Raw genomic sequence first — 12,646 nt, 5'->3', positions numbered from 1 at the left:
AGGTGATATCAGACAATTGGGGTGGGTGGGAGGGAGGGAGGGAATTAAAAGAACCAGGAGGAAGGGAGGCAATAGGGATAAATGCCTTGAGGGATAAGGGGAGTTGGACCTGGGGTAGAGAGAGAGGGAAGGAGAGGGAGATTTGGACCTGGGAGTAGAGGGAGGGAGTTGAATCTAGGGGTAGAGGGAGGGAGAGAGAGAGTTGGGTATGAGAGAAAGGAAGATATTAACAAGACCTGTTAAATGCAGGTTGGAAATGGGAAACAAAGCTATGGGGATGGTGCGGCAACGGTACCAATAATGACTGGGATGGGGTAGGGATGGAAAAGAATTGATTGGGGACTGATGGGGATGAGGACCAGAATATGTTCCCACATACACCTCTATTCTGAAGCTTCTGCTTTAATGCCCCTTCTACGCTCCAGCCTGAAGTCCTGAGAGTCTTAAATATGTTGGGTAAGGTGTGGGATTCAGTAGGCCAACAACAGTAATATCAGTTCCTTAATAATGTGTTCTTACAAACAGGGGTCAGGTGAGAACCTCCTGCAAGTTGTTATGGCCTATTGCCCAGCTCTAAGCAACTTTGCAGCTGCTGAGTGGAACACTTCCATAAGTTACATGAAAGTTTGTTTTCAAATGCTGGAAAATGATGGTTTCTCCTAAAATAATTTAGTTTTCTTTTACTAGCTGACTTAAAGAATAAATGCATTTCTTTTAGACAACAACATGTTTTTGAATATGAGTAGTGTCCACTGCGGTTGCATGTATCATGATATAGAATGGAGGAGCAGCCTAGTGATTAGAGCAGTAGGCTGAGAACCAGAGAAAACAGGGTTCATAGAAACATGATGGCAGATAAAGGTTCAATTTCCACTGATGCTTCTTACTTGTATGAGTAAGTCTCCTCACCCTCTGTTAACCTCAGGTATAAAACTAGATTATAAGCCCCATTGATGCTTTCTGGTAAAGTAGATATTTCCCTTAAGTTTCTGTTGTAAAGGCATGAACTAAATGAAACAGATGTAAAAACCGAAACACAGAATTGCTTATGGGGCCATGGCTCTCATGATTCTGTATATCTGTGTTTGGCATTCATAATTTGGCCTAGTGCATCCTCTTTCTTACAAAGACTATTTTCTAACCAGCTATCAGCTGTTTCGTGCTGTCCTGGACTGTCTATCCAGAGTATGCTGTAGTATTGGTAGCTGAACCAACATTACTGTCCAAAGCTTGAAGGAGGTTGTTTACTTTTGTAGAGGGGTATTTTTCATTTCATCTCAAGTCTGCTGCCTGTCACTGAATTCTGAGAGTTCCTCTGTGGTTGGCTTCTGCTTGCTTTTCACTTTTTCCTCCACATCATCTCTGTTGCCTTGCCTGCAGGCTATGGTAATCAGATCTAGAGAATGATGCGAGGACAAATTTTTCCCTGTCCCCATGGGAACTCATTTTCCTTGTCAGCAACAGCAGATGAATCCAGAGACTAGTGGGATTACATCCATCAACCAGCAGGTGGAGATAGAGAGCACTTGATTTATCCTCGGGTATATCTTAGATGCACAGCCTCCTGGCCAACCAGTATACTCTATCTCTAGCAGGTTGTATGGATGTGTTCCTCACAGCTCCTGGCTTCTGCTTGTGGATTTTGGTTCCAGGCCTGGATGTTTGGAAGGAGGGGTGTTCTGGCTGAACGGTGCCAGCTTTGGAGGTACACCTGGGCCTTTCCAGTGTTCCTACCTCACCCTCTTCAGGGTAACACCCGGGCCCCCCTAGGTCCCTTACCCTACTGGATGTGGTGACTTCTGGACTACAGGGGTTCCTAACAGCTCCTGGATTCTACGGTGGATTTCGACCCAGGCTTGGCAGCTACCAGCTTCAGTTTCCTGGATCAGAAAAAATATATTCCTGTGGCTTTGGCCTCAGAGGAGAAATATTCCTGTGGCTTTGGCCTCAGAGGAGAACTGTTCCAGTGGTTTAGGCCTCGGGTAAGAACTGTTCCGGTGGCTTAGGCCTCAGATGAGACATATTCTTGTGGCTTAGGCCTCAGAGGAGACACATTCCTGTGGCTTAGGCCTCAGAGAAGATATGTTCTTGTGATGTAGGCCTCAGTGGAGAAATGTTCCTGTGCATGTTCCTGTGGCTTAGGCCTCAGTTGAGAAATGTTCCTGTGGCTTAGGCCTCTGTTGAGTAGTGGGCCCGGGCAGGTTCCTATGGCTTAGGCCTCAGTTGAGACATGGGCCTGGAGGCTTAGCCCTCAGAGGAGGCATGGGGGCTTAGGCCTCAGAGGAGACATGGGCCTGGGGCTTAGGTCTTGGGGAAGAAAGGTTCCTGCTGCTCAGGCCTCAGTTGAGCTGCAGGATGGGGGCGGTCGGCCAAGTTCCTTCTCTCCCGCTACAAAAAGGGGGGGCTGTCACTGCAGGTGCAGGTTCCGCCGCTGTCAGTGTTTCTCCTGTCAGAGGAGGGACACCGCCTCCGGCAGTGATTCCTTTGCCCTCACTATTCGGCAGGCCCTAGGAGGTTGGCCTTTGCCGGGGCGCCATTTCATTGGTGGCCTACTGTATCTTGTTTAATCCCTGACAGCTGTGGCTAGGCTAGTTGCGGGCTAGCTGCAGCTCTTTCTCTCTGGCTCAGAGATGTTTCTTTCCACTCCTGGGTCATTCATGTGGAGGAGTGGGCTAAGGTTGGATCAGTGTCTGCGGTTGTCGCTGTATCTATTTGGGGGCTCTGGGAAAGGCACTTGTCACTTCGGGGCCCAGGTACAGTTTTGGTGTCTTGCCTCTCCTCTGGCATTCTTCTTGACTTTGGTCAACAGTTTGCCTCCTGTGGGAGCCCTATGGATTTGTGCTTCAGAGGGCTTCAGTTAGAGGAGGGGTCTTCCCTTGTCCTGTTTCCAGGCTTGATGCCCTAGACTAGACATGTCAAATTTGGCCCTTGGTGTGTTAAAAATTGGCCCGCTAGACATTTTCAACTATATACTAAATCTGGCTCGCCAGCACGAACTGCTGCCACTGCTGCTCTTCACTTGCATCTGCCTTCGCCTGGCCTCCTCTTCAGAGCAGCCTGCTGAGGATCGCTGGCCGGCTGTAGCGAACCTCGCAGGCCACTGTTGACCTCGGTAGCATGTTCCCTCTGATGCGATCCTGTACGTCAGAGGAGGGGCAGGAACGTGCTACCGAGGTCAATAGCGGCCTGCGAGGTTCGCTACAGCCAGTTGGCAATCCTCAGCAGGCTGCTTTGAAGAAGAGATCAGGCGAAGGCAGATGCGAGTGAAGAGCAGCAGTGACAGCGGTTTGTGCCGGCGGGCCAGAGGAGATCAGGAAGCCGGAATGGAGGGAGGGTAGGAATGGCGGGCCAAATTTGAAGGTGAGACCGGGAAGAAGGGGGGAGAGCATGTAGGCCTTCAGGACGGGGGCGGGTGTAGAAGTACCCGGAGGGAGAGAAGGAGGGGTCCAGATGTGCATATGCCGGACTGAGTGGAGGGTGGGGTGGGTAAGAAATAAAACAGAGGAGAGGAAGAGAGATGGTGGGCAATGGGATGGAGGGAGGGAGGGAGGGAAGGAATAGAAAGGGAGAGAAGTTGGACACAAGGGATGGTGTGAAGGGGGGATAGAGATACTGATAGGAGGTTAGTTGGGAAGAGAAACAGAGAGATGGTGGACCCTGGGGTAGTGGGGAAGGAGGGAGAGATGCTGGATGAAAAGGGTAGTTGAAGGTAGTTGAGAAAAGGACAGATGGTGGATCTGGGATGATGGGGTCCATTGCTGCAGCTGCGGATATGGACACGAAAAAAAGGAAAGATGCCAGACCTCTGAGGGAGGGAAGGGAAACGGAAGGGGAGAATAGAAATGGAAGATAGATGGTTAGCACAGAGAATGAAGAAAATGACAAATGGGCAGGAGACCCTGGCAAGCGAGTTATCAGAAGACAACCAGAGCCTAGGACCAACAAAAGGTAGAAAAAATAATTTTATTTTCTGTTTTGTGATTACAATATTTATTTTGTTTACACCACAGAGCTGGTGTGGGGTTGGAGACGTTGTAACCCTATATTTCTGCTAAGACTAAGCCTTAGTCACTTAGGGATCCTTTTATTAAGGTGCACATTTAGTGCACCCTAAATCGATTAGCATACCTTAATAAAAGGACCCTTAAGTATCTTAATAAAAAATTTGGCCCGCAACTTAGCCTTTTTTTCAGATTTTGGCCCCTTATGTGATTGAGTTTGACACCCCTGCCCTAGACTATTGTGAGGGAAAGTAGGTCTGGTTTGCGGCGGTGCTCATGGGGTTTTGACATCAGCTATGGACCATTGTCGGACAGGATGGCTCCATACCATAGGAGGTTATTTGAGGCCTGGCGGTTATGATAGGAGGCTGCTTTGCACTCATTCTATTTGTGGAGGGGTGAAGTAGCTGTGGTTTCTGCAGCATAGTGCTCTCGGGCAAGGATGGCTCCTGCTCACACATGCTAGGGAGGGTAGTCTTTATATAATCGTGGGTGACATACTCTCTGGAATGTAGTATCTCCTTGGACACATGCTTCAGGGCAGGATTTGGGGCGAGGGATTTCCCATTTGCTTCTTTATTTCCCTCCCTACGTTTGGACTGCTTTGGTATAGTCTCTGGATTCATCTGCTGTGACTAAAGGAAAGAAAATTAACAGGTAAGGAAATAATTTTACCTTCCTTGTCATCAACAGCAGATGAATCCAGAGCCTCATCCTGTTGCGGGGTATTGTCACTCTGAAATTGCATTCTTTCCTGAAATTGCAATCTTGATTTGAAGCATCAATGGTGCAGGTAGCACCTGTGAGGGAATGAAGTTGCATATGTGCCTTATGTTTTGTATGTCTCATGCCTTTTATGTGCTTTACTTTGTGTTTTAATTCAACTGCTTTGAGAAGACCTATATTGGTTGGCCAGGAGACTGTGCATCCAAGATATACCTGAGGATAAATCAAGTGCTCTCTATCGCCACCTGCTGGTTGATGGATGTAATCCCACTAGTCTCTGGATTCATTTGCTGTGACTAAAGGAAAGAAAATTAACAGGTAAGGACATAATTTTACCTTTCTATCCCATCCCGGTGAGTTCTTTTCCTGTCCCTGCCCCATTCCTGCAAGTTCCATTCTCGCCTGCACAAGCCTCAAACACTTTAAAATCATAAGTGTTTGAGGCTTGTGTGGTTAAGGCAGAGCTTACAGGAATGGGGCAGGGACAAAACTCATGGGGACAGGACGGGGAAATTGAGTTCCTGCAGGGACGGGGACAAATCTGTCCCCATGTCATTCTCTAATCTGGTCCTCTTTCACAGAGATTCTTCCCTGCTGAGCTTCTTAACTATTACCTCCTGAGATTGCCCATCTTGTTTCTGTGTACATTCCTGCTATTGTGATTTACCATATCTGTGTAGAATAAACTCCATCACACACAGTACTGTGTGGAAAGAAGAATGTAATTATTTATAAAGAGATTTGTGTCCTAAATGTCCAACCTTGGCACACTGAATCATGAAATATTGGACTTGTATCTTGAAAGAGTGGGAAGTTTAATGGTAATGTATTGTGAAGTGTATAGACAAAATAATATTTAAAAAAAATATCTGTGCTTTCTATCTAACAGCAAGCAGAGGGTCAAGAAGAAAGTGATGATGAAGATGGTGATGAAGATGATCATGTCTTTGGATTTATAAGTCTCTTCAATTTAACTGAAAGAAAGGTGAGTTATGTGGCAATGGCATAGCCTGAAATTACTGCAGAGAAACAAGAACATATTGAAGGCATTATTTTGTTGAATATAATAAACAGCAACATTTTACTGTAGAGATCCTCCCACACTGCCTGCTGGCTGTGGGATATACAGTGATATGAGAAATTTTTCTTCCCTCATGATTTCCCCTATTATTGCATATCTTATCTAATAATGATTCAAAATGTTGTCTGATCGTGGCACCGAGGTACCCTCCCTCATCAAACCCAGCATGCACCCCAAAAGAGGGAGAAAAAGCCTCAGACTAATGTAGCACTATAGAACCAAAAGGTATATATCAAAACTGCTTTTGATACTTTCACTGGCAAAAAAACTCCCTCACAGAACATCTCAGGATTAGAAAAGGGCAAAGTCACCTGGGCAACAAAGAAAAATGGGGAGACCCAATGATTCACAGTGAAAACAATCCACTGATGAAAACAAAAACTGTACAATGATAAAAAATACTGTAATAAAAATCCAATTGGACCTTACACGGTCCGTGTTTCGGCGAACACGCCTTCCTCAGGGGTCCAATGGTTTGCAAATTCACATAAAAAGAATTGGACTGAAAACAGTCTATTGTCTTTAAACATGTGAGAAAAGAACACCGCAGACAAGCTGGAGGCACATTCAAGGACTTAGCTGACAAAAGATGACTTGAGCTCCAACGCTATCATGTCTTCTCCAATCTTCCCAACAAGTGACCTTGTTTCACCAATGTTTGGCTCATCAGGGGAACAAACAATACAGCCTTGAAAAGTGCAGTATAAAAACACATCAAAATAAACACAATAAATCAACAAAAATAAAGTTTTCAGTTTCCTTCAAAATAATTTGGTTCTACTCCATATGTAAATTGCCCAAAAAGAAAATATTGAATCAAATTGTTGTTTAAAGCGTGAACTCCTAATTTTTGGATATCTTAATAAGAATGTATCGTGTACCTAATATGAAGAAAAAAAAAAACCGATTAGGACAAAAATTGAAGCAAAAAATCCAATGGCATGCAGGTTTGCGTACCTTGGGCCTGGTCTGGTTGGAGACCCATATGTATTCTTTTGAGCATTTGCAAGAGTTGCTGACCCTTATAAAACTCAATGGGAGACCGATTTTGGGGGTAACATTTTCTCCCTCTTCTTGGAGTGCTGTCTATAAATTTTTGTTTGCTTCTTTGGTGTCCTATGTTTTTATTGAAAATGGTTATAAACTTTATTACCGTTGGTATTACACTCCAGTCCGGCTCTGTCAGATCTATCACTCGGGATCTGCGCTCTGTTGGCAGGGATGTGGGCTCCGAGGTGACTTTTGCCATGTGTGATGGTGGTGTCCTGTCGTGAAATGCTATTGGCAAGCAGAGGGCCAGTTCTTGGTTACCATTGTGAGGAAACATTGTCCTTTGCTGATGGCTTGCTGCTTATTAAATGCCCCGATTCCAAGCTTCTCCAAGTCGGAGCATAAATTTGCTTTGCATTGTTTATGGCGGCACGCCTTGAAATTGCATTCTGTTGCCTGATATGCTAAGCGTTTGGCCTCGCTTAGATTCTTTACATCTGATGTCTAAGTTGACGGCTCTTCGACATCACACTATCCCCCTTTATCATAAGTGTGGGATCCTTACTTGAATTGGCGAGAGACAGTTTGATTGGTTTGAGTTTTTGATTTTGGGGGGTTCCCTGTCGTCTTTTGCTTTTTGATCTTTGGTTTTTACCTGAGAGCCTCTGTTTGCTAGTTGGAATGTTTTGTGGGTAGGGAGGGTGGGGTTCCAGTGGGGGGATGGGGGGTTGGGAGGATTCACACTGTATTTTTTACGTGAAAGTATTTGGTAATTGGCTGTCCTGTATGCTACTTTGTGAATCTGTTGTTTTTCTTTTTGGGTTGTGTTTTGTACAAAAAGAAGTCCGATGAATATTTGTTTTTTTCGCTAGGTACTTGTGACCTGGCTATATGCACCATTGGTCTGACCCACTATGGCTATTCTTATGATAAAAAGCAAAAAGAAGGAGTAGACTTATATTCCACGGACCTATGTTCCACGACAACACTGGTGAGTCCAAAACAAAAAAAGTAGAAGAAAAGTCCCTGGATATCACAGGAGTTATCAAATTTAAAAGCTTATTTCGATTAAAATGTAAATAGTCTTCAAAATAGACATCAAATTTAAAAGCTTATTTTGATCAAAATGTAAACAGAGTCTTCAAAATAGACAACACTTCTATAAAGTTTTACCACAATAGCCTGGCTTAGCCCCCTTTGGTTCCTTGGGGGGTGTTAGTACTCAGTTGATCTGAGGAACAGGAAAAAAGTCCAAATTTGATCCAGGGAGCAGTGCAAGTGCGTCCCTGGCAAAATGCAACTGTGATATGACTGGCAACCCCCCAAAAGGAGCTAAACAGTATCTGCAGGGGCTGTCTGGATGTCAGAGCAGGAGTTTCCCCCTGAATTTATTAATATGACGTTTGAGGCTTATATGATTAACAAGGGCTGCATGGAACCCTGTGGAATCTGCGGTCCTGCTAGCACCGGGGGTTTCCACTCCCAAGAGCGCAGCTCCCCATCAACAGTGTCATGTGCAGGTCGGGGAAACTCAGTGCTTATGGGGATGATGACAGAATCCCTCCAAGAATTTAAGCTAGACTTCTCAGTTCTCTGCCATGTAATGCTTGCTTATGAGCAGCACCAAGGCAAAGACCTCTTGCTTTCCCTCACATCAAGACATTACAAAAATGTTTAGCGATTTATTGGGAGATACCAGAGGGGCCCCTTTGGGTGGCCAAAGCTACGTCAAAGCTCTGATGGATGCCACATTTAACCAGCTTTTTGTTTCCCCAAAGGTGGATTCACTGGTAGCACAGGTTACCAAACGTACCTTCATTCCCAGTGAAAGTGGCATAGTATTGGAGGAAGCCCAGGACTGCAGATTAGATTTTGTACACAAAAGGTTCTTTGAGGCTTAGGCCTCAGGATTGAAAGCAGCCGCAGTGGTGCCTTTTGTCGCCCAAGTTTGCCATTCTAAGTTGTGCCACGATCCAGACACTGTCGTGGACAAAGATCTCCCGTTTTAAATGACTGGGGTGGAGTACGTGGCTGATGCTCTGTATAACCTTTTCAGAGTTGTGAGCAAAATGTCCGCTTACTTCATTTCCGCCTGCAGAATGCTATGGATCAGACTGAGCGGTGGATTCCTCCTGAGTAAACCGCCATTCAAGGGCAGATACTTTTTGGGAAAGGCCTGGATGCATGTTTGTCTGGAATAGTTTGGGGGAGAAGTTTTGTATATATTTCTCCATAGGCAAGCAGGATACAACCAACCACAGGTGGTTGATGTTATTCCTGATGGTGCCAGATCAAATCCACTCTCCCAAAGTCCAGTAGAGTCTAGATAAACTCTTTGGACATGTGTGAGTGCTGTTTCTGACTAGAAATGCAGTAACATCTGCTTTTCCTTTCTCTTGAATTGTTCAAAGACTGGATGGAAAGCATGTCTGTCAGTTTTCATATATATTTTTTTCCTCTGCATAGCAATTTTGCAGGGTTTCTATTTTTGTTACATGTCCTGTTGGAGTTTCTTTTTCAAAGGAACACTAAACAGTGTGATATTCTCCAAGCTGTATCTTCACGGAATTGATTCTCATTATTTGGTTTGTCATTTACCTGAATGGGACTTCTCCTGATGCAGGCATTTTAGCCGAAACACGGGCCGTGTTGAGCCCTCGCCTTGATACATGCGTTTATGATTTATAAGACTGCTTTGTGCATGTTTTTTTTAATTCATTGGTTGTTAATAAAGTGGGTTTTGAAGACCAGGTGCGCTCTGCTCTTTTTTTCATTTTGACGTGCTGTTGTGCAGAGGTGCTCATCTCTAATGTGGTTCCTGTCAGAACAACCAACATGTTGTTGCAGTAGTCTATTAGATTCATTATACAAACTTGAGCAATAGTTTTAAACTATTTATGAATTATTTCTGAATTTGTCATAATTGTCTCAAACACTCACGTTGTTGACGTTTACATCAAAAGATAAGTTGACATCTGATAGTACCCCTAAGATTCATAATGAAGATTCTAATAGAAAATCCATCCCAGTAATCCTTAAATTTTGACATGATGGAATATTATATAGTGAGCCAATCCATATTAATTTAGTATTGTCCTTACTTAATTTCAGACAAGGCATTGTAACCCAACTTTCCACTTTATTGAAGCTATCTTGAACTGTTGATATCCCATCTGTTAAGTTACCCAGTATTGGATTAAGTAATTTTATATTATCCACGTAACTGAAAACCATTTGGTTCTGCTTCTATAAACTCATCCCCTAAAGATTTCATTAAGATATTAAAAAGAATGGGTGATGGCGGGAAGCCCTGCAGAACTTCACATTGAACATTCTTTCAGAACTTTATAGGTTCAACTTGTAAAAAAGCCTCTAAACATAGAACCTTCCCAGTTTGCCCAGTATCACTCAAGTTGTGCAATAACAGATTGCGGTCTGCTAAATCAAATGCAGCTGAAAGATTGAGCTATGTTTATTATAATTTGTCCCATTTATATAAAAAAAAAGTTGTAATTTACGATCTTTAGGTTCTCAGCAAGGTTTCTGTACCAGCAGCTGGACTCCTTATTCTGAAGAATCTCTATCCCCTCGCTCTTTGTACCTACCAGTCACCTCTCCAAGTGTGCATTGCTGCTGGCTAGACTCTTTTGAAAGATCTCTGCTGACTGTTGCACAAAACTAGTGACTCAGGCCCCGATTCCCAAAAGGTTTCTTTGCAAGTAAGTAAGCAAGTAAGTCTTATTTGCAAATAAACTCTCCTGCTGATGCACTAAAGGCTTCTTCGTGGCTGATACTGATCGTTGTAGCAGCCACTGAGAATCCTATGCTAATACATTAAAAGGCGTGCATTAGTACCCTAATGATCACTCTGTGTAATGCACAGCAGGGAAATGCATTGTTTCCTGTGTAAACTTTACCGGCAGGTTCTGAGCTGTTGTAGTCTTACTTTCCTGTCAATGCCTGAATGCTGATTGGCTCAGGCACTGGCAGGAAAGTAAGGCTATGACAGCCCACCTTGCTGGTAAAGGCCCCGACAACCATTTTTTTTAAAACACATCACTTCCTCCCATCGATCCCCCTTCATGCCGTGGCCCCCATACTTTTTTTTTGAGATCTGGATGCCCAGGCCCTCAAGCCTTAGCCGCTTCTGCTGGGACCCCCCCAGACACCACTTTACCTTCTAATGAAGATCAGCAGGAGGGATGCCAACTTCTTAAAAAATGAGGGCCTGCCCGGTGCATCCTGGGATGCACTGGGAGGGGCCTAAGGCCCTGATTAGCTCATACACCTAAGGCCCCTCCCATGATGCAGGTGTTTCTGCAGAAGCGCATTTATATCGAGTCATCTTGTCAATAAAGGTGCTTCAGTTTCAATCTGTGCTTCCACTCTTTGCCCATCTCAAGATTCTTTGTTCATTCTTTCCAGATATTTGCTTTGACATTTATACACTAGTTGTGTTTAGTTCCTATGATCCCATGATACAGGCATTCAATGAAATATGGTTTCCAAGTTTATTTGTCACTTATATACTGCCTTTCAAAGGAGATTGTCTAAGCGTTTTTTTACATTCAGGTACTCAAGCATTTCCCTATCTGTCCAGGTGGGCTCAGAATTTACCTTAAATACCTGGGGCAATGAAGGGTTAAATGATTTGCCCAAGATCAGAAGAAGCAGCGCTGGGCTTGAACCCACAACTTCAGGTGGCTGAGGCTGCAACTCTAACCTCTGGGTCAGGGGTCTGCAACCTTTAAGACATAAAGAGCCACTTGGACCCGTTTTCGAAAAGAAAAAAAAACTTGGAGCCGCAAAACCATTATAAAACAAATCTAACACTGCATATATTGTTTCTTATCTTAATGCTATATACAGGATCATGCAGTTAGCTGTCAATCTGAAGAAAAAAAGGACTTTTTCACTTAACAATGTAAAATATATTTTTGCACATTAATAGCTAATTAAAATATTTAATTTAGCTGGTTAATGGGATTTTTGCTCCTGAACCTCAGTGCACAGTGTCTGCACATCAGGGCTGTAAGACGTCACCTTCATTTTCACACAGGGGGTTGAAAACAGCAACGTAAGTAGAAATCACAGGGCCCCATACCAAAATTTGCTATGCCCACTTCCCCTTCCTTTACCTGCAACCTTTGTGAAAATTGTTCGGCGTTTCTGCCGCAATACCACTGTACTGCTAAAAATCACAGATCACCACCATTACTGGGCCAATAAGCCCCCCATATAATGTGCCAGTAGCCACAGGCCCCCCTATAATATGCCAGTAGCCAATAGGAGCCCCCACAATATGCTAGTAGCCATAGCTCCCCCCTACATTGTGCTAGGAGTCATAGTCCCCCCCCTATAATGTGCCAGAGTCCAGGCCCCCCATATAATTAGCCACAATAGTAGGTTTTAGCACAGGGAGTTACGCTGAATGCCTCGCGCTGCTCTCAATGCTCATAGGCTCCTTGCGCTAAAAAACGATATTGCGGTTTAGTAAAAGGGAGCCATAGTGCAAAATATAGACAGCAGATATAAATTCTCAAAACAGACACATTTTGATCACTAAATTGAAAATAAAATCATTTTTCCTACCTTTGCTGTTTGGTGATTTCATGAGTCTCTGGTTGCACTTTCTTCTTCTGACTGTGCATCCAATCTTTCTTCCTTTCTTTCAGCCTCCTGTATGTTTCCTCTCCTCCAGACCTCATTCTCTCCCCCAACTTTTTCTTTCTGTCTCCCTGTTCCCCCTGGCCCACGGGACTCCCACGGGGATGCCCCCCTGACCCACGGGACTCCCACGGGGATGCCCCCTGGCCCATGGGACACCCACGGGGATGAAAACAGCCTA

The 12,646-nt window shown here is 44.3% G+C and overlaps 1 protein-coding gene across 2 annotated transcripts in view; it reads left to right on the top strand.

The window, feature by feature from the left end:
- Window positions 1-12,646, top strand: part of BCCIP (BRCA2 and CDKN1A interacting protein) — a 40,983-nt gene that overhangs the window by 18,862 nt on the left and 9,475 nt on the right. For both annotated transcript variants that reach the window (XM_033940737.1, XM_033940736.1), the window contains one exon: window positions 5,617-5,712. In XM_033940737.1, coding sequence (XP_033796628.1) covers window positions 5,617-5,712 — 96 coding nt within the window. The remainder of the gene's footprint in view (window positions 1-5,616; window positions 5,713-12,646) is intronic.

Source organism: Geotrypetes seraphini, chromosome 4 (assembly GCF_902459505.1).
Source record: "Geotrypetes seraphini chromosome 4, aGeoSer1.1, whole genome shotgun sequence".
NCBI classification, from domain to species: Eukaryota; Metazoa; Chordata; class Amphibia; order Gymnophiona; family Dermophiidae; genus Geotrypetes; species Geotrypetes seraphini.
This window is presented reverse-complemented; position numbering and strand designations above follow the sequence as displayed.